This window comes from Carassius gibelio, chromosome A1 (assembly GCF_023724105.1).
Source record: "Carassius gibelio isolate Cgi1373 ecotype wild population from Czech Republic chromosome A1, carGib1.2-hapl.c, whole genome shotgun sequence".
Lineage (NCBI taxonomy): Eukaryota > Metazoa > Chordata > Actinopteri > Cypriniformes > Cyprinidae > Carassius > Carassius gibelio.
In genome coordinates, this window is record NC_068371.1 from 34,874,022 (window position 1) to 34,899,492 (window position 25,471).

At 35.3% G+C, this 25,471-nt stretch overlaps 1 protein-coding gene across 2 annotated transcripts in view; it reads left to right on the forward strand.

Moving 5' to 3' along the window:
- Positions 1-25,471, forward strand: part of LOC128018633 (phospholipid-transporting ATPase IH) — a 58,673-nt gene that overhangs the window by 14,791 nt on the left and 18,411 nt on the right. For both annotated transcript variants that reach the window (XM_052604259.1, XM_052604268.1), the window contains exons 2-18: positions 9,601-9,723; positions 10,109-10,198; positions 10,286-10,366; positions 10,455-10,562; positions 13,683-13,811; positions 14,040-14,143; positions 14,354-14,404; positions 14,922-14,986; positions 15,499-15,580; positions 16,046-16,196; positions 17,188-17,385; positions 17,467-17,640; positions 18,850-19,016; positions 19,279-19,350; positions 20,463-20,536; positions 23,548-23,651; positions 24,552-24,733. In XM_052604259.1, coding sequence (XP_052460219.1) covers positions 9,601-9,723; positions 10,109-10,198; positions 10,286-10,366; positions 10,455-10,562; positions 13,683-13,811; positions 14,040-14,143; positions 14,354-14,404; positions 14,922-14,986; positions 15,499-15,580; positions 16,046-16,196; positions 17,188-17,385; positions 17,467-17,640; positions 18,850-19,016; positions 19,279-19,350; positions 20,463-20,536; positions 23,548-23,651; positions 24,552-24,733 — 1,955 coding nt within the window. The remainder of the gene's footprint in view (positions 1-9,600; positions 9,724-10,108; positions 10,199-10,285; positions 10,367-10,454; positions 10,563-13,682; positions 13,812-14,039; positions 14,144-14,353; positions 14,405-14,921; positions 14,987-15,498; positions 15,581-16,045; positions 16,197-17,187; positions 17,386-17,466; positions 17,641-18,849; positions 19,017-19,278; positions 19,351-20,462; positions 20,537-23,547; positions 23,652-24,551; positions 24,734-25,471) is intronic.

The following is a 25,471-nucleotide window of genomic DNA, read 5'->3' on the forward strand; positions in this document are numbered from 1 at the left end:
TAGGATGGATGTAGGGAATTACAATTATTTGCAAATTTTTCAATTAGAATTATTATTCTTTTATACTATAACAAATAAATTGTTGTTATTATTATTTATTGTTGTATTTGTTTGTTTATTTATTGTCTGAATACTGTGTTCATGTTTTTAGGAAAGTTTCCAACAATAACAACAACCACAACAATAACAATAATAATCATTGTACCATAGACTTGCAAACGTGAGTTATCCTTTCTTGTCATATTTGGTGCTTTCCATTAGCTGTGCTGCTAAATATGGTGATACACAAGGACAGGTACACATTACACTAATGGATATGAACTCCAGGCCTTTAAATATTTGATGTGCACATGTAGCACATTGGCACATAGACCATTGCAGAAGTCCTAATGTGTAAATGGCAACGGGGTCCAGTAGAGACAGTTGAGATCAACACTGGTGAGAGAAGAACATTATGGCATTCAAGTAGAAGCTTCCAGACCTCTTCCGGGGGCAGAAGTAGCAAACAGATGGAGCGCACTTGAGAGCAATTGTAGTGTTTACCGTAGATACACCTCCACCAGCAACAGAGTGATCCTCGGTCAGCGAGCGTGCATAGCATGATTGCCTCAGATGGCTAGTGTTGGTGTTTTTTTGTTTTGCAGATTTTTATACATTTTCTTGCCAGTCTGTCTTGTCTTCTTGACTATTTCTTAAAAACATTTATACTTATGAGTACAATATTTCCCTCCAATGAATCAGTCAAACCAGTTTGCAAAATGGTGAATGATTCATTAGTAGCTAAACTGATTTTCTTAAAAAAGTGATTATTAAAAATCATAGAAAATCAGTTTTTTAAAGATACAACAAAACTAACTTAAGTTTTACTATGAATAGAGCGGTGGAGAAAATATCATTCTACATCACCGACAGACTTAAAAACCATAACAATCTGGGTAGCATTTTTCAATAGCATCTTACTAGGGTACTGCAGTTGTTTACTTCACACATTCTCTCTCTGTTGCCCTGTTTCTAGGCTAGGGGCTGATTGTGTTTGTGAAATAAATAAAAAAACTGTTGTTGATCTAATGTAAATATTGCTGTTTGGTCTAGGGATGCACACTATTTCTTATAAATATTAAATTATATTGGACAATTAATTTTATATGCTATTATTTTTTATTATTATTACTTATTTATTTTGTGTTTCATTATGCATTTTTTTATTTAAATGTTCCTACTTTTATATCAATACAATATCAGCCATTAATCGGTTATCAGTCATATTATGTAAATAAGTATCAGCTTATCAGTATCGGCTACAATGCATCTCTTATTACAATTTCTGCCATAACTAAGATAGAATTCATAGAAATCGTCCATGACCCCGTCTACATCTCTGGTGACCCTGAAGTTGAGAACATCTGCCATAGTGCCATTCAGTGTTTCTACTGACTTTTACAGACTGTTATTGAATAATATAGCATGTCGTCTATCCTTCTGTCTTTATATTACTTTACTTTAGAGAGGCTAAAAGCATTTCATTTTCTTTATTATGTAATTACTGAAGCTATTTGGATTCCCTCTCTGCACTCTTACATGCAGAGAAATATACTCATATAGACATATGGACACAAAAACTATATTCCTGGTTCTTTCAGTTGGCAAAGACAATGATAATGCAAGATAAAAAAGATGATATATTGGCTTTTTTCACTTACATGGGAAATACTCACACAAGTCTTATTTATAGCAAAAATGCATTGTGTAATTCTTATGCAATATGCATTGGACAGATAAAAGCGTGAAATACACAAGTGTTACTATGAAGGTGTGATTTTTTTCCATTTATACATGAATGTAATACTTCCCCATGATAGAAGAATTCAGACTTAAATGATGTGCTTATAATTCTTTAGACAAAAGTAATGAGCCCAGTGAAAAGAAAAAAAAAACACTGAAAAAACACTCCATTGATTTTTCGTTTATGTGGATTTCTTTTATGTAGAAATAATAGTTCCAGTGAGTATTAATTCAGAAGACATTATTACTGTCTTACTAAGTGACAGTACCACTGGTGCAACCAGGGGTTAAGTGTCCAATCCTTAAGGGATTCGAACCAGACACCCCCTGGATACCAACCCTGAGCTTATACCACAATAAAAAAAACACATTACATCCTTGTTGAGCAATCCAATAACTGATTTTACTAAACAGATCAGAAATATTAGGTTTAAAGTGATCATACTCAGACAACTCTTTAATGCACTATTCAATCCAGACATATTTAAAAGCTAAAATCAAATCAATGGCAGAATCACTTTCAGTGATCTCCTCTTTAACAGTACTTAGTGGCAATGAACTACTGTGGTTTATTGTCCTTAAATGCAAGATGAATATTAAGCTTTTAGTCTCACTTAATGCTTGCTTTGCTTTTTTATATGGTATGGATATAATATACCATATATACCACAGTGTTTGCTGCATTGGTGCTTAGAAACACATTTGCTGACTTGCTTTCTGTATAAAAGGTCTGTAATACATGCATTTATTTAGCATATATTTACTTTAACGCAAGCAAGCAAGAAAATATCCATTAATGCACATTAATCAGACTTAAGAATGCATTAATATTTTCTCTGCTCTATTATTAGTGCTCTAATCAGTGATAAACACCCTCTATTGGTTTAGTGTCTTTCTGATTAATTGAAAAGTTTGCGAGAATGTAATTTGACAGATTTTCTGCTCTGTGCTCTGTCGGTCAGAGTAGGATGTAATGGAATATTCAGTCATGATGTTTCTATGAGCAGCTCACCCTTAGCATCAGCATGCATCTTAGCCGTACAGTTAATCTGTTATAAATAAGATGCTTCACCAGCTGTCTGCTAGTCTAAGACCTAACATCTATCTGAACCACCTGCTCTCAGAGCCTCAAAGCATCCTGAAGATGAATATTTATAAATTCATTTTAAGAAAATATATCTACCACAATATATTCTTAACAATTATACTGTATAATTTATACTCTATACATTTATACTGTACAAAAATAGTGTTTCCTTCGGTCTGAGGAGGACAAATCAGTCTATTTCTAATTAGCTACTTTATGGCATGCAATTCTGTTTAAGTAGGCATCGATTTCAGATTTACAGGCCCCTAATGTAATGTAAGCCAAACGTTAAGACATCCTCTTCTTGTCTAAGTGGGCAGTTTGTGATTTCGAAGCACCAAATTAAGTAATTTCTTAAGGATCACGTGACACTGAAGACTGGAGTAATGGATGATAAAAGAACACAGTTATTTTAAATTGTAGTAATAATTCACATTATTACTGTTTTTGCTATATTTTTGATCTAATAAATGCAGTTATAGATAAGGAACTTTTTTCATAAACGTAAATAAATCTTAACAACCCCAAACATTTGAATGGTAATTGTGTTCCACTCAAAAAGAAAGTGATATAAGTTTGGATTGATATGTGTTTAAAAGATAAGTAAATTATTTTATTTTTGAGTGAAATATCCCTTTAAAATTATGTGTAAATCAAATAAGATGCAAAATGGTCTGGCTTTTCAAAAGTCTGCCTAGCGCGACTAATTTAGTAGTATTTTGCATAATATTTGATGTTTGTTGGTTTTGATGATTTTGTCAGGTTGGCATTAACAAAAAGTCAGCACAGCCTTAAAGATGCAATTATAGTCATTTTCCTCCTTCTTACCGGCCAGTTACATCTATGAAAAGATCTTTATGCTGTTATTTTCCTGAAAGGGCATGTTTTCCCCTGTGGAGCGGAGGTGTGAGATTGTGTACTTGTGTTTGTATGTGATAGAAAGTTTCTAAGTGTGTGTCTAGGGTAGAGTGAAATGTCTACCAGGCACAGTGTGTGTGTGGGTGTTTATTTCAGGCATTTGGTTAAGACAACAGGTTGCCTTCATGTAGAATGAGAAAGAAAGGAAGAGGGAGAGAGGAGGAGGCGAAATTACAGTCCTCCCACAGATTTTATAAAATGCAAACAAATGTTGTCCCCCTTTGTTTAGAAAAGAAAGTCAGTGGATGTTGGTCCTTTTAAAACCCTCAAGGCTCCAATTATCGCTGAAAAATATAGAATGTCCTTAAACACTTATGTTTTTTTTTCTGTTGATAGTACATTTCCTTTTTGTAAACAGCAATTGTTTATTTTTGCTCAAGGGAGTCCCCCCTTCTCTGTTCTCCTTTTGTTTCTTCAGTTTTTTTTTCTTTCTCATGAGTTGTACTGAAAAACAGGACTTTTGGATGGTAAGTCGACACCCATGTGACCAAACAAAAGCACAGACAGAGATACTTGGGCAGGAGGTCAGGGTTTACAGGTTTCACCCATTACTCAGGTTGAGAAGGGGTCATGGAAATGCTGGTATGGCGAGATTAAGAGAACGAGAGTGAATAATAGGGCCTTTCGGAGCGCAGGAACCTTTTCATATTACCAGAACTTCCCACTTTTAGGCATTTTCGCAACGCAGGAACTGGGTGCTATTTTACCGGATTGCCTTTTTCGAGAACCTATGCCGCGTTTCCACCGCAGGAACTTTACCCAGGAAGTAGGGACTTTGGCCTGGTACTCGGTGTGTTTCCACCGCAGGAACCAGGAACTGAATAAAGTTCCGGGTAAAAAAATGCCCCTCAGAAAGTCCCTGCTGGAGAGGTGGTACTTTTCAAAGTTCCGGAACTTTCAGAAGCGGGACTTGGGCGCTAAACACGCTGATTGGTTGAGTTCACGCAGCATTGTTTGGGTTCAACCACCATTTATTCGGATCATTTTTCAAAATATTAGTGTTATTGTGTCATGAAATGTAATTTTAAAAGTATTTCAGGTGAGAATGTAGTTGTTTAAAACTCAAATCTGTGGTTTATTTATACATTTATTTAAAAATGTGTATATGTAATATGTAATATATAATAAATGTAATATATATATATATATCCCTGAACTAAGAACATTTCTGCAGCTGTTATTATGTTTAAATGAAAACGAAAGGAGGCAGTGGTATTTGATATCCTATTTCGTTTTATTGTAAATATACAGAAAGGAAAATTGCAGTAGCCAAAGCGAGCTGACATGTTATCAAGGACGCCGCTGTTAGCAGATTTACCAGATTTGCGTCATCGCGGACATCACCCTCCCGAGTTGAACGCACAAAGTCTGAACTACAGAGGATGCACGTCCTAAATCAGCCAAAAAACACTCTGTTCTGGACCCGAGAATGTTGATCGACTTGTTTTCCTGTCCAGTAAATTTGTAATGGTGTCGGTTACGTTCAAGGAAAAAAAAGGGAAAAAAAAGTCTATTTAAAGTTTCATTTTTTTTAACAGTTGTTTAAAATGGATTGAATCATTATTTAAAATAATCTTGGAGATTTTTGAATTGACTAAATCATAAATGCAGCCGGGTTGAAGCCTGCACTGATGTTTTTCTTTTGTTATGGCAGCCATCCCTCTGCACATAAATTTCTGCACATAATAAGTTTCTCTTTGTTATTCTGCTCGAAACTTCATGCCAATAAATAAGAAATATTGCTGACTTGTGCGTTTCCAGCACTCTCTTTACGTTTGTCCGTTATTTGACGTTGAAAAAGTAAACGTCTTTTTTTTAGACATGGAAAATCGATTTTACAATCAATTCAATGAACATTTATGTCTTAAAAATCGAAAATGATTTTTTCACAAAAGTGACAGCCCTAATTTACACCATTATTAATAAAATGAACTACATTTTATTTAAATCAGCATAATTTATAGGCAGTACAATACTTCGCAAATAATAATAAAACAATATACAAATGTACAAATATACAATATACAAATGTATGTAAAACAATAATAAAAAATATTTAATTTCTTCTAAGAAGTGGAATAGTGGAAAAAAAAAAACTAATAAATGCACATTTAAAACACAGAAAGATATAATGGAAAATGAAGGATGCATACAACTTGACTGGTTTGGATGTGCTTTCCTACCTGCATATATTTGGATGTGCCCTCTTACATCCATATACTGTTTGCTGTCTTTGGTTTGATTGAAAAATATCAAACTATCATTAGCTAGAAAGTTCACGACTGGAATTTCGTCATGTAGAGCATCATGTTTCAGTCTTTATGACCTGTGGTGGTGCGGAAAGTGCTGATCTAGGATCAGTTTTTGCCACTTAATTTGTATCCTGAAGTATGTCATCACAATATATTTGTTTTCATGAGCAGGCACAGCTGTACCTGGATCAGCACTGAGCAGCCACACCTGGAGGAATTTTTAGCCGTTGTATGCATGAACAGTTGGTGATAGTGTGTGTGTGTGTAGGGTAACTAGTAACCAGACCTCTCATTCCTGTGCGACTGCTTGCTTTGTGGTTATGATGAGCTTGTGTACTTGGTTTTCATGGGAGCTTAAGCAGTGATTTTGGTCTGATTTCTCTTATTATTCAGAACCCTTACGAAAGGAAAATATATTTACCAATATATTTCTTAAAATATATTGTGATATATTGTAATATATTATTTTCCCTTTTTATTTTCTAATATTTTATATTTTTGAATAGATTTAATAATATATTGATGATACATATATTATATAATATATTGCAAAATATACAAATGATTGCCGCTTTCAATATATTGCAATATATTGGAAAAAAATAAATATATATAAGAATATATGCTAATATATTACATGATATTTTCCAATATACTGCAATATATTTTTGTTTCATAAGGGAACAGACCATCTTAGTTCAAGCAAATACTTCACCCTAAAATAACATTTGTCATCATTTACTTGCCCTCATGTCATTCTGAACTTACATGCTGTTATTTTTTTCTATGTAAATGAAGCGTAACATTTCTTAGTTTGTGTTAAATGGGGGAAAAATACCAGCATATAGGCTAGTTTAAAAACAACAAGAGGGTGAGTAAATAAAAACTATATTAAGGGTAAACTGTTCCGACAACAGTAAATATACCATGATTCATCCATGATTAAACTCTTTGTTTTCGATGTTAGCTAACTAGTGTTAGCTAGCTAGCTGGTTTGGTGGATGTTGGGTTTATATTGGTCATCCCAGATCCATCAGGTGCCTAGAAGAACACAGAACAGGCTCATTCATTGTGTGTGTTGGTCTGTCTGTTGTGTGTGTGTGTGTGTTTTAGTGCAGTGGATTAGGTGTGATTATGGGGCTCGGGTTCACTGAGCCTTTGACCAGCTGCTCAGTGCCGTCTGCTAAAAGCCCGCTCTCTAACACAGAGTAAACACAGAGAGTAAAAGGAAATCAGAAGATTTCTTTGTATGGTTTAAGTCTGTTTATAGTGGAATTTTCTCACTGAGCACACTGAATATGTCACATTACTGGAATTATTATTGACTAATTTTAACAATTTTCTAGCACATTCTGTTAAGCAGCCCCATATTTGAGGGTGAATCTTGAAAGGAATGATAGGGGCACATTACCCCCCAAACAATTCATCATATTTTGATGAAATGCATTCTTTTGTATTAAATGCAAAAAAAAAAAATTTCTACATTGTAATTTTTTATTGAAAATTAAGCAAACTTTCTGAATCAGCATGACCATAGCTACTTTTATTTCTTTTATAAATACTTTTAATTTAAATATTATATTAATAATAAAATAATAATGTAAAAATGTGCTTAATTGTCATGAAAATAATGTCACTATTAAAAAATCGAATTATTCTCTAAACTATGCTTCCTTTTCAGTTGTGTGTGTGTGTTTGTGTGTGAAAGTGTTTTGTGTGATTTATCCTAGAATTTGTTTTCTTTTGAATGTGTGTTGTCATTTTCAGGTAGCTGAAAGTCATTTTGAGTAATTTGTGTCTGAGCTCTCTGCAAGGACAAAATCACACACAGACACACACAAATACACACAGGCATAGAGATGCATGAATCACAAAGAGAAACTTCAGACTGATTTCCTGTGGGTATCCTAGTATTTTCCATGATGAACAAGGTGATGCAGAGAATTTGACATTGCTGTGGTCTATGGCGTAAGTCTTGGATTTAATAAGTATAGCCTAATTTATGTTGTCAACAGTTGACCAAGACCTCATATGTGACCCTGGACAACAAAACCAGTCTGGTCGCTAGGGTATTTTTTTTTAAAAGAAATAGCCAAAAAAAAAAAAAAAAAAAAAAAAACAAGCAATGGGTCAAAAAATTATAGATCTTCCTTTTATGCCAAAAGTCATTAGGATATTAGGTAAAGATCATGTTCAATTAAGATATTTAGTAAATTTCCTACCGTAAATATATCAAAACTTAATTTTTGATATGCATAGCTAAGAGCTTCATTTGGACAACTTTAAAGTAGATTTTCTTATTATTTAGATTTTGTTTTCCTAATTAATTCCTGCTAAAACCTTAACACTTAATACCAAATACAAGAACATTCAACATGTTCTCAATGTTCTTTTTTTATGACAGATATCTGCATGCATGTCCTGTTGCATGCAGTGCTAGTAGATACAGGCTTTCTTTGAAGTGGTAATAGCTCATATTTTTCATCTTACGTAAGCGCTTAAGAGGCTTGGCACGGATTTAATCCCACCCTGATGGAGAGGGAAAGGCGGAGCTGGAGCCCTACAGCAGACAATGGCGTCACGGTTGTCGACACTCACTGCGGTTACAGAAAGTTTACTTGTAGTGCTGGAATGTAAAGACACATGGTGTAAGGTGACTCCCTTCACCCTGATCTCAGATCAGCTTTCCTTGCATAATCTAAACCTATTAAAGCTGGTGTGAAGTCAGCAGCAGTAGCAAGAGCAGATGCTTCAGAATACCAGACGCTGAGTGAAGTTTTAGTACCAAAAAATGAAGAGAGAAATGTGCAGAACTGGTAGGATGAATATTTTACGCTGTTGGTTTTATTGCCACATAGTGTTCCGCTTTTTGCTTTTACTTAATGTAGTATGGGAAATGAATGCAAAAGACAGTAGCAGTGGGCATCCTCTCTATCAGTCATATTGCCATTAGTGCTGCTTATTATAATCACTATTCTAGCATTTCCGACCTGTCCTCCAACCAATACGCTCATATAGGTCGTTTGTCCAAATCACTGAAATATCGGCAAAAGGTCGTTTTCATATTAATTTTTTGTACTCTTTTATTTGCACTCAGATTTGCGTTTCGTGTAGCTCAGTTGGTAGCTTATTGTATATATATATATATCATATAGAGTTATATATAAGTCATATCTAGAGACTAGAATATCATACTGACTACCACCTAGCAACCACCTTAGCACCTTGGCAGCTCTCTCTGTCTTTCTCTCTTGTTCTTTGTTATGAAACTATGTTCCTCTGCCTCAAATCAAGCATGACAGGAACCATAAGTTCTGCATCTGTTCTCTTTCTCATCAGAGCAAACTCTATATTTGTAGCTCAAAGCTGGTTCCTCATTTGTGCACCTGTTTTCTCAAGTGGGTGGATCTGACCTGTGAACTCCAGGCAGGCCGGCCGGCCGACCGTGTCAGTACTGATAAACGAGTGTGTTCTCAAACAAAAAGCAGTCACATTGGATGGATGATGCATGAATATCTATGAATAAATGAATAATCCATTCTCTCTGTCTCTTTGTTTCAGTGTACAGGGGAGGAGAGCTGGGTGGACAGCAGGACCGTTTATATTGGAAATAAAGTGCCTCCACCAGGAACAGAAGCGTACATTATACAGAGATTTCCTGATAACAGAATCGTCTCCTCAAAGGTCAGATGTGTTCCACGGCCAAACAGCTATCTGAACCAAAAACAATACCTAAGGGATAATGTACAGTCAGCCGATCATTATTACAAAATAAACAGAAAACATAATCATAACATATGGTCGGGTGATCTTCTATCACCATGGCTGGCACAATTGCCATTTTTTTTATTATTTATTATATATATATATTAGTTTAATGTGTTAAATATAAAAAAAAAATTAACATTTAAAACAACCTGAGATGTAAAATTATGTAAGATAATAGCTGTATTTGCATTAGAATATGTATTTGAAATTATGTTTATTTTTCTTACAGCATTGGCCCATTTTTGCTTGTTTTAAAGATAAAGTTTTGTTTTGTTTAACATATATCTCTTTTCCTCCACAGTATACTTTCTGGAATTTCATACCGAAGAATCTCTTTGAACAGTTCAGAAGAATCGCCAATTTCTATTTTCTGATCATCTTTCTAGTGCAGGTTTGTGATGGTGTCGCTTATGGAAATTGTCCTATTAGCATGAGCTGACCTTTCTGTGACAGCATGATGTGTGATCTTTCTCTGTAGCTGATCATTGACACACCTACCAGTCCTATGACCAGCGGTCTGCCTCTTTTCTTTGTCATCACTGTCACAGCCATTAAACAGGTGAGAAAAGACCGCTAACTTTCCTCTCTAGTAGGTGTCATTATTGTAAAGTCACTCCTTCACTGGTTGTACCTCTAAATCTCTGCAGGGCTATGAGGACTGGATCAGGCACAAAGCGGACAATGCTGTAAACCAGTGTCCAGTCCATGTCATCCAGGATGGCAAAGTTGAACGCAAACAGAGTCAAAAGCTACAGGTGCGGGAGCACATAGAATGAGTGTAAAATCTGGAGCTGACAACATATAGATTAGTGAATTGTGCCATTAGCACCACCACATGGATTTAAAAAAAAAAAAAAAAAAGGTTTCATTGAAAAATTCTGATTTTGGAAATCAACTTTTAAATGGCTTAATATCTATGCAAATGAACCTGGCATAGCTGAAATAATTTTAATGCGAAAAAATATACACTTCAGTACGGAGCCCCGCACATGACATGCAAGAAAAAATTGTGCACACAATTTACTAATTCGTTCCCTCAATTTACTAAAACGTGCACGCGATTACTATTGCATTCCCTCAGTTTACTATTGCGTTCGCTCGATTTGCTATGTGAATTTATAAATCGTGTGCACAATTTATAAATCGAGTAAACACAATAGTAAATTGAGGGAACTAATTAACAAATTGAGGGAACGCTATAGTAATCCCGTGCACGATTTAGCAAATCGAGGGAATGAATTAGTAAATCATGCGCACAATTTATAAATCGAGTGAACGCAATAGTAAATCAACGGAACTAATTAATAAATTGAGGGAACGCTATAGTAATCGTGTGCACGTTTTAGTACATTGAGGGAACGAATTAGTTAATCATGTGCACAATTTATAAATCGAGTGAACGCAATAGTAAATCAACGGAACTAATTAATAAATTGAGGGAACGCTATAGTAATTGTGTGCACGTTTTAGTACATTGAGGGAACGAATTAGTAAATCGTGCGTAGGGGTGTGACGGTTAGTATATAACCGTAAGACCGGCGGTTATAGTTGAACACCGTCATTAGAACTCTATAACTGCCAAAACTGTGTCATTAAAATATTTTTTTTTATCAAAAATTATTTTCATTTTTTAGATAGGATCATAAGATGCGCAATATATCGGGAGACATGTTTTTTACCACTTAATGAAGTTTTGTAAATCGTCAGACATGATATTTACCACTTCATTAAATTTTGCTTTGTAGAAAACCTTTCTTAAAAATGAATTTCGTTTTGTACAAATTTTATCTTAATTTTAATAAATGTTTCATCAACCAATTGCATGTATTTTATTAAATAAAAAGCAAATAAAGCAGACAATGATAACCGTGACATGGAAGCACCAGCGCGCCGCGTTCACTTGCACTGCACTGTGACCTAGAGCACATCTCATCGTAAATGAAACTCAGCGTAGGCCTATGCCTCATACTTTAGCATTAAATATCTTTGCTGCATCCTTTCTAGATCAGACAATGGCTTTTTTTTTGCGGCTCGCATCAGCACAGCATTGCATCGCCATAGACCGCAAAACAAGCAGCGGATGGCGGGCGGGTGCGGCTTTGAAATTTGCTCTATGATTTCCATGAAGCAAAAAACGAGGACGGAATCTCAAAATCCAGTCATGAAAATGAAACTTGCATTTTAATATGGACAGTCATGGAATTTGCCAAAGTTAGCATAAAATAATCAAATCAAATCTCCATATGGACCAGTATCTGTAAATGTTAAGCCGCAAAAGTTTTTTAAAATATAAAACCGTGTTCTGCGCGTCTCTGTGTGAATTAATGAATGGCAGAGACGTGCAGGTTTGTTTACTACATAGACTGAAGCGCATGACGCTTGCATTAATTTCAGCATCTGAGCTTCGGAGTTCTCTCTCCTTCAAGCGATCTGAACTTTTCAGCTCATCTCAATGGACACACAGCGCACCTGTATTTGACACTCTGTAAACTCTTTGTGAAGGCGCACGACTCACTGTCACTTTACTGATAGCGCTGTTTCTCACACATGCAAAGAGAGAGAGAGCGAGAGTCTTACCACGCTTAAACAACACGCTATATGTAAACTATTCTTTGTTGTCTTCTCCTGTCAAAATAATGGATTTAATTTAGAATTATTCATATTCATTTTCGAACAAGCAGAAGACATACCAGTTTCTCCGGTAGTGGGCGGAGCTAATGGGCAAATGGCAATGGCTTTTTTTTGCGGCTCGCATCAGCAAAGCATTGCATCGACATAGACCCCAAAACAATCAGCGGATGGCGGGTGGGTGCGGCTTTGAAATTTGATCAAAAAACGTTGGCGCGGATGATGAGTTTTGTGACAGATCTCCTTAATAAACGGAGGTCTGAAATCTCTGCCCCTTTACTGATCAGAGCGCGCGCTGACACAGAGTTAACCCGCTATCTCCAAGAACAACCAATTGACTTGAACCCCCCACCCCCCCTCCCCCGACGGTTATGTTATGAACCGTCACATTTGACTCACGTCATAACCATCATCACCAATTCTGAAACCGGCACACCCCTAATCGTGCGCAAAATTTATAAATCGAGTGAACGCAATAGTAAATCAAGGGAACAAAATAGAAAATCGAGGGAACGGTATAGTAATCGTGTGCACATTTTAGTACATTGAGGCAACGAATTAGTAAATCGTGCACACTATTTAGCCTTATATTTTTTCCTGCGTGTCATGTGCGGGGCTCCGTACTTCAGTTCTGAAAATGTTTTTTTTTTATTCTTATTGTTACTATTCTTAGAGAAATAAATAAAATAAGTTTTTTTATGTAAGAATTTGTTTTTTATGCATACACAGCCAGATGATGTTTAGAAACAGAATGTTGATATGTCAACAAGCAGAATGAAAGTGTGCACACATGACCCACAATGCACTGGGAATCTTCTGTTATTTAATTTTGAAATGATTGCTCTCTCAGTCTTTCAATATAGAATATAGCATTTTATATAAAACTTTAAAAAGCCCAGTGAAAAACACTGGAAGCTTTGATGATAAAGAGAGAATGTGCTTGAATACTTACCATTATAGCTTTTCCTACTGATAATCCTGTCAGCATGTGTAATCCGTTACACAACACATGCAGAATGGCCAGCAGGAACAGCTACCAGGATCAGGATTTTCATTTATGTAGATTTATGAAGATGATTATTATTATTTTTATAAACCAAGAGACATTTTAACTAACTTTTTCCTACTTATAAAACTACGAAACAATATACAATATTCTCACTTTTGGTTTCTTCAGGTTGTTATTTTGATACAAACAGTTACTGCATATGTTGAATTTGACCCTTTCTTGTCCTTCAACCTTTCAGGTGGGTAATATTGTCCAGGTGAAGGAGAATGAGACGTTTCCTTGTGACCTCATACTGCTCTCCACCAGTAGAGAAGATGGAACATGTTTTGTCACGACAGCCAGCTTAGATGGAGAGTCCAGCCATAAGGTGATTGGTCATTTTATAGAAGGGCAAATATTACTGTTAGTATTCCTAAAAGCTCACATTAGGGGTTTATTCTAAACTGTTATGTTGTGATAGAAATGTCTTGGCTGGACTATATACCACACAGGCAGTAATTCTTATTAGATGGGAGGGAGTAGAAATGTGTGTGTGAGAGTTTTTGACCTTGGAATGCCTACTAGGTTTCTCTTGTGCTCTCCTCTCTATACAAAGACCTATTATGCAGTTCAGGACACAAAGGCATTCAACACAGCAGAGGAGGTGGAAACACTGCAAGCCACGATAGAATGCGAACAACCCCAGCCAGACCTGTACAAGTGAGTGATACACACGTATATCAGCAGCAAACACATAAAAAATTGCATTCTCTTACAAACACTCACTATGCATACAACTATGGTTGGACTGGCACAACAGCATGCCACACACTCCAGAGTTCCCACTTAACCACACACACACACACTCAAACATTGATATAGAGCCCAAACTAGACATTAATTTCTTCTTTTCCTCCTCTTCTGCTGTAGATTTGTGGGACGCATCAATATTTATTTGGATCGAAATGAGCCCATCGCAAGGTAAATCTATGCTCAGGAAATTGACTCTTAATTAAGTGTGAAGGCCAGTGTGTGCAAGATTGAATTCAGGAGGGATACTTTATCATTTACATAGAACAAGCCTCTCATTCAATCCTGATTCTTACCAAAAATGACAGATCGTTTGATATGTATTGAGTATTTGTGCATTTTTAATCACAGCAGCATCCATCTGTGAAGGAGGCAGCTGGCAAACACACACAACTGTTAGCCAATCATAACAGTGGGCGTTTACTTCTGAGGCTATAATCCACCATGCCTATTCAAACAGAGCGTTCCAATGAGGGAGGTTAAAAATCTTGATGTAAAAATCATAATAAGTGGACCATAGAGAACAGTGCAAAATAAAAAGCAAAGGCAGTTCATAATCCCTTTAAAATAGTCCTGCAGTGTGACAGATGAATCTGCAGTAGAATACATATGGTACACACTGTAAAAAGATGTGAGCATAATTCTTTCATGTTTGTAATGCTGCATTTGATCTGTTTGATTATTTTAGACCCCTGGGTTCTGAGAACTTGCTGCTGCGTGGAGCCACACTGAAAAACACAGAATACATACATGGTAATAAATAACAACACTTCATGATTTCATTTCATTCATGCACATACACATTATTTATATTTGCAGTCCATTTTAGAGCTCAGTCTAACGGTACTGATGTCAATGATGCTAAGATCCATCACTATAACCTGGTACAATGCTTATGTGATTTTTTTGGAGGCAATAGGAAGGGCAGGAGAAGGAGAGAGGAGAGTTGCTGATTGAGTCGTTCTGTCACTCTGTTCCCACTGTAATTAAATGAGTCACTGAGGCTTGTGAGATCTGAAAGAAGTTCTTAATTTCAAGAGCGAGAGATGAATGTCACATTATACACATGAAGATTTTCAGAGCAGGGCAAACTCTAAAAATGTTTAACTATGTTACAGTGGAACCATTGTGACATAATGGCACCGTACAGTAGAACAAAAAGAGCTCAGTTATGTAACAATGGCTTTTACGTTATCAAAGCATCAAAGAGGCTGTAAAGAGAATTATAATCTCAAAATACTCTTTGTCCTGTCTTGTTTCTCTAGCTGTGGCCGTCTATACGGGTATGGAAACCAAGATGGCCCTCAACTACCAGTCCAAGTCTCAGAAACGCTCCGCTGTTGAAAAGTAAGACACGGTGATAGGCTTTCGATCAGTTTACTTTGCTGTCAGCATGTACAGGGTAATGCATTTAGTGTGCTGTTTGTAAAGCAAATTGCGGGCTTCTGTATTTGATGTCACAAATTGTATCAAGTTGCACTCACGTGTCTCGCTGAGAATTCTGTCAGACAGATAGATGCAGCCTTTACGAAAAAATGCTTTCAGAGTCAGATAACACTGACTTCTTCAATCAAATTAATGTAGATTTATAAAAAAAAATTTTTTACTTTGATTTTATATTATAGATGCCATTCGGACAAAATACATCTTTTTTTTTCTGAAAAAGGACACGAGTGATTAATCTCACAGACCCTCAGGGAAAGTTACTGCGGTTAGATCTTGTCATCCTGATGTATGATACGTGTCTTTGCCATTAGGTCCAAAAATGATTATGCTCAGTCTGGGATCATTTAATCACTTTTTGTCCTGCAGGTCTATGAACGCCTACCTGATCGTGTACCTCTGCATTCTGATCAGTAAAGCTCTGATCAATACTGTCCTGAAGTATGTCTGGCAGGCCAACCCTAACCGAGATGAGCCCTGGTACAACCAGAAAACTGAGACTGAGAGGCAACGGCATGTAGTACGTGCTATAAAACAAGGCTTATTATTATAATAGTTTATTTATTTATTTATTTATTATATTACATTTTGTATAATTTTTTTTACATTGAATTTTTTATAATGTATTATTACTTTTATATTTGGTTTATATGTATTGTTTTACTTTATAAAAAATGTATTATTCAAAATGAACAAGTAATTTAGCTTTTTCAGAGTGACAAATTCTGTTGAGTGGAAAACTTTTTTATTAAATATTTATATGGGTAATGGGTATTTTTTGGGCGTAACATGCAATAAACCAATCAAAGTTTAATCTTCCATTCCCTTTAAGAGCCAGTTGCGCTCGTGCCATGATGGATTTGCTATTTACATGGCGGAATTTGGCAAGCGCAAAGACAGAACGTGTCTCTGAGATGAAACGGAGCTGCCTCGTGTGCGTGAAAATAGATAGCCTTATTCTGATACATGCGATGACTATCCATTATGTCATGTAGGCATATATATATATATATATTTAGCCTACAAAAAAAATCTTATGCATTGCAATGCTTTAATTTTTAATATCTGGCATATTTGTGTGCAGCAATGTGCCTGAACGCACTTCTTTTTTTAGACCAGCACGCCCATGGGCACAAAAATGAGTGCAAATGCATTTGCTAATTAAACGACGTGGCGCCGGACTGAAACTAGCAAACACACTTGCGCTGCGCTGGGCCTTGCGTAGCATTGCACCGGGTGTATTACAGGACCCATTATTTTCTAAAAGAATTATGAGCCACTGAATGTGAATTCAGCTTTGCATCACAGGAATAATTACTTTATAATAATAATAATAATAATAATAATAATAATAATAATGTTTTAAAATATATTAAAATGGAAATCAGCTATTTTAAGTTATAATTATTCCAAACTATATTTTATGCTGTCATATTATATCATTAATACAATCAAATTAAAACAATTGCACAAACTCACACTATTGACTTCTCTGCATTTTTCCCCTTAAGTTAATCCGGGCATTCACAGATTTCCTCGCCTTCATGGTTCTGTTCAACTACATCATTCCCGTGTCCATGTATGTGACTGTGGAGATGCAGAAGTTCCTTGGCTCGTACTTCATCCTGTGGGATGATGACATGTTTGATGAGGAGATCGGAGAGAGGCCGCTTGTCAATACCTCAGATCTTAATGAAGAACTTGGACAGGTAGGAAACCCTTTCATGCCACTCCAAAACTGCTCCCTGGGTTATTACTGGTTCACTGTCTCTCTTCTTTTTCTATCACAGGTGGAATATGTCTTCACAGACAAGACTGGCACTTTGACAGAAAATAACATGGAGTTGAGGGAGTGTTGTGTGGATGGGCATGTTTATGTGCCACATGCCATCTGTAACGGGCAGATCTTACCTGGAGCTGCAGAAATGGACATGATCGACTCCTCTCCGGGTATAGATGGAAAGGTCAGCTTGTTTTTTGTATTTCCATAACCGCTATCATATATTATGATTTGGGGTCAGTGACAGGAAATAATTTTATAATCCCACAAATGTCTTCTATTTCAAATAACTACAATCCCTTTGATTTTGAGAAAAAAAAATGTATCATGGTCTTCACAAAATTATTTAGCAGCTCCTCTGACACTGAAGACTGGAGTAATGATGCTTAATATTCAGCTTTATCATCACATTAATAAATTACATCTTAAAATATGTTCAAATAGAAAACACTTATTTATTATATGTAAGTTCCCTCATCTTTTTTCAAAATAATTGATAAATTCATGTTTTTTGTCTAATACTATGACATTCATCATTATTAAGTCTGACTTAAGTCTCTAGATAGATTTTGGGCCACTGGATACATTTGATAAAAGAAGATAAAGAAGCTATAATTAAAACCTTTTGGTCAATGAGAGAATGAAAGTGTTATTATGAGCTGCACAGATAAATCATATCATCACAAAGGCAAGTTTTTGCATGAATATTTTAGCCGTGGATGGGTAGAATGATGGATGGATTCTAATTTTATCTTTGATAAATGAGCTTAGAGCTACGTGACACATTAATTTAGCAGATTAGCTAAAGCATCTATTAAAGAAATCGTTAACTTGTTAAATTTCCCGTGAAATCTCGTCAGTTGTTTTTGAATGTGATTATTCGGAATAACTTATTTTACGATAAATTTTAGAAAAAAGTTTGTCCATTCAAAAATAGTTTCTGTATGAATGATATGTGCATAATAATGTGAAATATCAGAGTTCACTGTTGAGATTTTGAATGCCTGCTTATATCAAAAGTATCCAAATATTTACTGGATACATGAGTATTGACTGCATTTTGTTCAGAGTTAGACACAGATAGCCTCTCTCTGTCCTTTTGTCTCCCTGTCTCTGTCACTTAATCTCTTTTTGTTAGTCTCTCTGTCTTCCTTTCTTCTGGTGTGTGAGGAAACAGATGAATGATTCTGTTCCACTGAGACGACTCGCTCTTAAGTAAAGGGAAAGAGTGTGTGTGTGATGCTTGAACTGTCTCGTGCCCTTACATACTATTAATAAATGTAATATTGTACTGTACTGTCTTTTTGCTTTAAATATTGTGGAGCAAATTCACAGCTGAATTAGTTTTGTGTGCAGGATTTCAGTGCAAACGTGTATATGTGTGTCTCATCAGGAGCGAGAGGAGCTGTTTTTCCGTGCACTGTGCCTCTGTCACACAGTCCAGGTGAAGGAAGAGGAGACAGTGGATGGCATTAAGAGAGGAATCCATCAGGGCAAATCCACCTCCTTCTACATCTCCTCCTCTCCAGATGAGGTTGCACTGGTGGAGGGCATGAAAAGGCAATACATACATACACACACACACTCACACAGACCGACAATCATTTATACTCTAGCCTCCAGGTTTTGTCACACTGTGTTTTATTTTGGGATGGCATAGCACTCTCACTATATAATTTTTTTATTTCATTTGTATATTTCATTTTTGTGCCAAAACGGTCCAAACCTTTTTATATTTTGCTGTACATACTGTTATATCTAACCCTAACCCTTCATCACAATAACAGTCTAAGTTTGCTTACCTGTTCTCTCACCTGTTCAGGTTGGGCTTCACTTATCTCCGTCTGAAGGACAGTCACATGGAGATCCTCAACAGAGAGGATGAGATGGAGAGGTGAGCCATCTGGAAAACAGCATGAGCGCAATGACCAACAGGAAACTAGCAGCATTTTTGGACAGTTAGCCGGTCTATCAGTCTGAGAAAGTGGTTTTACCCACAATCTTACTTTGTACATAAAAAAAAAAAAAAAAGTTTATAGTATAGTTAGAAAATAAATAAATAATGAAAGTACATGTATTAAATATGGATTATTATCATAAATTATTTAATAATATTTTTAATTAAAATAAAACATTTATAAAGGTAAAATTAAAATAAATAGTTTTTTTAAAATAATTGCTAATAGTATTTGTTTTTAAATAATAATAAAATAAACAGAAACATGTAATAGTGAAAAATGAAAAATGAATAGAAGACATGCACACACAAACACACACACACCTGTTTCCTGATATATATATATATATATATATATATATATATATATATATATATATATATATATATATATTTATATATATATATATATATATATATATATATATTTATATATATATATATATATATATATATATATATATATATATATATATATATATATATATCAAGCTTTTAGTTTCATACCAGTCCACTAGCAGGCTGTTTACACCTCATGTGGTGACTGCGGCTTTAATTTTCTTGTCACACTGTGTATTTTGCCACATGCTGTGTGAGAAAGAAACCTCAGCAAAGGTACAGTTTGCTCAGCCTAATCTGTAATCATCTGTGTATTTACTCAGCAGGTTTCATATTAATGTTATTGTGTGTTTTTTAAAGTTATTCGCCGTTATACAGTATGTTGTTGGAAGCAGTAGAGTTCCTCTGTTTAGCGAATGTTGTAAAATGACCACTGTTTGAGGAGATGGAGTGAGTGACTAAGTGTGTGTGTGTGTGTGTCCTTGAAGGACAAGGACCAGCCATAATTAGTGCAGCTACACACTGTCCTACAGCTGAGAACATGAGGGTCAGCACACACAAAAATGAGTCACATAAAAAATTCTGTCTGTCTGTGATAAAGATGTATCCTAAAGGACCCAATCAGTAGCAGATAGTAGATCCATTAACCTTTTAAATCTAAAGACTTGCAACATTGTCTTTATGTGTGCATTTGTGTTTATTCTTCACAGATTTGAGCTGTTGGAGGTGTTGAACTTTGATTCAGTGAGGAGGAGAATGAGTGTTATTGTAAGATCGAGCTCAGGTAGGATGAACACACTCACACACATTTACTTAGCTATCTAAATGAAGATATTCAATAGACATCTATTGATCTGATACAGAGTTAGTTATAAATAACCCTAACCCACACCTAACATTATGCATTATAAAAAATATATGTAGAATATATTTACTTTGCTTTTTTCCAAATATGGACACCCCCCAAAAGATTATTCTTGTCAGATTTAATTGACTTCTACAAATTATTTCCCAAAATTAAGTAAGCACACACACACACGCACACACACACACACACACAAATATTTACTTGGAAATTTAAATGAGGACATATAAATCTAATTATGATTATTATGTATATATAACATGTTAAATTATATCAATACTATGTGATAAAGTATTGAAAATGTGCTAAAAAATACTGCAGTAATTTTATTAATCAAGTTAATTCTTTATTGATTGAGAGTTATCTTTAATGAAATGGAAATAAAACAAATGTATTAACTTCTAAGGCAATTTTGTCATGTCTAATCAATGTTTTATTTTTTTTACAATAATATAATGTATTTGAATGATCTCTGCAAATATTGATATGTGCAATTCATTGTGATTCATTTAATTCATCTGCATGTCATGTAATAATTGTAATACAATTTATGAGCTTGACATCCCTAATTCACATTATTTATGAATGATTTTGATTTTGATCTGAGAACATCCCCAAAGGGATTTAGCTAATGTCTGAGGATAATTTTGCCCTCAGAGCATTGCCGAGTAAACACACACATGCACACTTACTTACACTTACACATTCCAATGAAAGTGTCTGAGTCACTATGTGTGCCCAAATGAAGGGGCAGTTAATGCAAGTGGGTCAATGTGCTACTAGCATACAAATGAGAGCAAGATTTAGACATCTGTATGAGTCCTGAATACATTCAGTCACACACAACTGCCCTGATAACTTATCTATAAAAAGCAATTAGGATATTCTTGAATACATTGAGAGCCAAACGGTATAACTAATGTGCTAATTTAAAGTCACCATGAAGCAATGTTTACAATCGTATTATGATACATTTCATAGGGGAACAGGAAAAAAAAATCTCAAAGCAAATAGTAGGGATATTCATTTTGGTTATTTTTCCTAACCGACAACCGACGCTCGTTAACCAATTATTAACCGTTAACCGACAAGATTATTTTAAATTAGAATTGAGTTAAATGAGAAAGGATAAGTGTCTGTGTCCCATTAAAAATACAAATATTTGTTTCATGGGGATTCATTTTACATGCGCAAAAAGCAGCAAACATAAGAACATGAGGATTCACATGATCTTCATATCACATCACGCACCTGCAGCGCTCCTGTAAGTGGAGAAAAACATAATAAAGCTACACTATATATAGCGAATAAATAGGCCTATACAAGAAATATATTTTTACTTGTATAATAAATTACGAAAATGACAATTTAATGAAAAACACAGAGTTCCGGTTAATTTTTGTTCTGTGTGAAAGGAGACCAGACGGCAGAAAGCGGCATCCTATTTTTCTTTAGGCCTATTTTACTCACGAAGATTTATTTTGTTGTGAATGCACACAAAGTCAAACCATTTACAATTACGATTATCTTTATGACTGAAAGGAGAAGTTGCTTCCACTGTTAGAAGGGAAAAAAGCAGTGTTGGGAAAGTCAGCAATAATTTTATCAGTTTTAACAATGAAGCTATGCGTCAGATTTCATCTTCATATCCAATTTTGAATCCTTATCCAACCAGGGTTTACATTAGCATCGAGGGGACAGCATTTCCCCATTGTTGCTTTAATGCTTTGTCTCCCATTCTCACCGACCTTGTCATAAACATCATAAAATTATTTTAAATGATCATACGCCTTTTTGCTACATGCTGCTGTCGCCTCCACGTTTTTCTTTTTTTTTTTGATGACGCGTCACGCATGCGGCAGACGGTGCGACACTGGTGGTGTTGCCAGATTGGGTGTTTTTTTTTCCGCTACATATTAAGACCCGTTTACGGTGTGTTTTAGCCGGGTTTTCGCCTGGAAGGCTCTATAGAAATCTGGCACCCTATTGAACGAAGTTAACCTGAGATAGCGTGCCGTTCACAGACACCAGAATGAACGAGTTGACAGTAACGTTCATCAGGCAGTAATACAGCACGTTCAGTTCACGTTGCCCAAAATATGAACGAGTTCATGAACTATCGTTCAATGAACGCGTTCAGGCACAACACTGGAAAAAAGTGATTGCACTGGTGCCACATGCACACAGTTAAGCTTTGCTACTTTGACAATGCAGCCTGTTCCTTATCATAATAAAACACACTGCGTGGATATCGTAACGCGAGTGAAGTAGGCTATAATAAATAATAATTTGGCATTCAAATACATCGCAAATATGGAACATTTGATTTTGTGTCGAATGAGAGACCCAACATTGATTTCAGTTTCAGCCTAAATTAATTCATTCTGGCTTGTCATTTATGTTGTTATAACTTCTTATAGGATATTTTTTTAATCTAGTTCTTTTTTAAATAGGCTACTGTTAATTGAAAGGATTTGTTGTGGAGTGAGGAGAACTAAAATAGCATAGCCATGTTTACAGTGTTTATTATAACGTTTGTAAACAATTTGCGTCGCCATTAGGCCTATTTCTGAATGAAATAATAAAATGCGATTTATTAATAGGCTTATTAATGTTTTTTTTCTCTAAATTTTCACTATTTTAACAATGCAGCAAACCTTTTTAAATATTTTGATAAATTACTGAAAATAAATAAATGACTTTTTAAACTGTTTTAACTGATTGTATTAATCGGTCAATTTTTTTACCAATTAAAATGAACATCCCTAACAAATAGGCTATTTTGAATTCATGTTGACTTTAAGAATGAATTAGATAAAAATATTGCTTTACATATAAATGTATATTGAAAGCATGACATACTGGTGGAGCTGAAGAAACTGTATTTATAACACACTTTATTTGTGTTGATAATTGTTTGTTTGTTCTAGGAGAGTACTACTTGTTCTGTAAAGGTGCAGATTCTTCTATTTTCCCACGGGTGGTTTCTGGGAAGGTGGAGCAGGTCAGAGCGCGAGTAGAGCACAATGCTGTGGTGAGCAAAAATCGGAAACATCTCCATCTTCTTTCTTATTTTAGCAGAGCTATTTATAAGCCACAAAAGCACCTTCCTAGATCTTGATTGGAAAAAGCTCCTCTCAAATGGGTTTGCTTATGCAGCTTTTCTTATGCATGGATGTCATCCTCAAAGTGAGCTGAAAGAGGAAAGAACCTTAAACATCACTGAAAATTAAAGAGTAGAATACAAAGAGCAAAATCAATGTATCTGTTGTTTTTTTATTTATGTGTTCTCACACTATTGCCCAACACTGATCTCATTAGCTTTCATAAGAGGGAACCGTTATTAGTTTAATGTCTCTGTAGCACCCAGAAGTGATTTTAATGTTGGCTCTTTATAATCTAATGAATATAATTATCTTAAACTTGACAAATATATGAAGTCACTTGCAGAAAAAATTACATAATTATGGTCTCAGACATGAGGAATGGATCTAATGTGACAGATTAACACAGCGCTATGTTACTTCATTGTGTTACTCACAGATCTGGGTCAGGGATGACGTCACTTTAGAAAGGGTTTTGTTGCATTGGCGTCTGTGCTGATTCATGACTCTGGTAGCCGTAGTGAAAAAGGTTTCTGTAGAGACAGACAAAATTGAATCTTTGTTTTCAAGACAGTTCTATCAGTGGTGTTTTATAAATAATGTTAGTGGGAATTTTTCTACTTTTCTACATTTTTGTCATTTCATAATCTACATTTCAAAGGGATAATTTGCCAACAAATGATAACCGTGTTATTATTTAGTAACACCCCGGTCATTCTAAACCAATATGTATTTCTTTTTTATATGGAGCAAAAAATTAGATGTTTTGCAATATGCACTTTTGCATACAACAAATGCTGACATTTTTGTTTCAAATCTTTCCTCTGTAGGAGGGCTTACGGACTCTTTGTGTGGCTTATAAGAAACTGACTCATGAGGAGTATGAGCAAACGTGCCATCTCCTGAGCAGCGCTAAACTATGTTTGCATGAGCGCGACAAGAAACTGGCTGAAGCTTATGATGTCATCGAAAAGGATTTCATCCTGCTGGGAGCCACGGCTGTGGAAGACAGGTGAATCACTGCCTCCTGACTCACAGACAACCTGATTAACATTTACCAAATACCATCTAGTTTGATTCACTTGTTTCAAAATTCCTTGCCTTGCCTCTATTTCAAAGTTGAAAATTTTGCAGAAGTTGATGGAGTGGAATCCAAATCATTTCATGATCATATTCCCTGGTCAAATCAAAATGTCTGAGACCACCAGTGGAAATAAGGAACTTATTGTTATCGAGCATGACCGAGCGTGAGATTATAATAATAATTTGAGCAGAAATTTTGAAAACATTCTTAGTATTGTTGTCCAGCATGATTTGAGAATGTTCCAAAAAACATCAAAGAACATTTCATTGTAATGTTTCATTTTTAACATTTTCTGTTTATTTTAAGGTTTAAATTTGTTTTTTTTTTTGTAGCCTAAAACTTTCGGACTCCACTGTTCATTACTTTCCCAGCAATTTACAAGTTTGTAGCCGCACAGGATTCACTGTAGAGGATCTGGGAAGCTCATTTTTTTCAGGCTGTTTGATATGATAGCATCACATAAAGTCATTCATCTGTGAATATCTAGATTACCCTTCAGTGCTAAGAATTAGGGCCTCATTCCCTCTTGCCCCTTCCCATTATGCCATCAAAAACTTAAAATATGGAACTGTGATTTCCGATGCATTTGTGAGCAAGTCCGATATTGCTTTCCAAGTTGCATGTTGGTGTAAAAATATCAACATGTTAATATCTTTTTTTCCATAA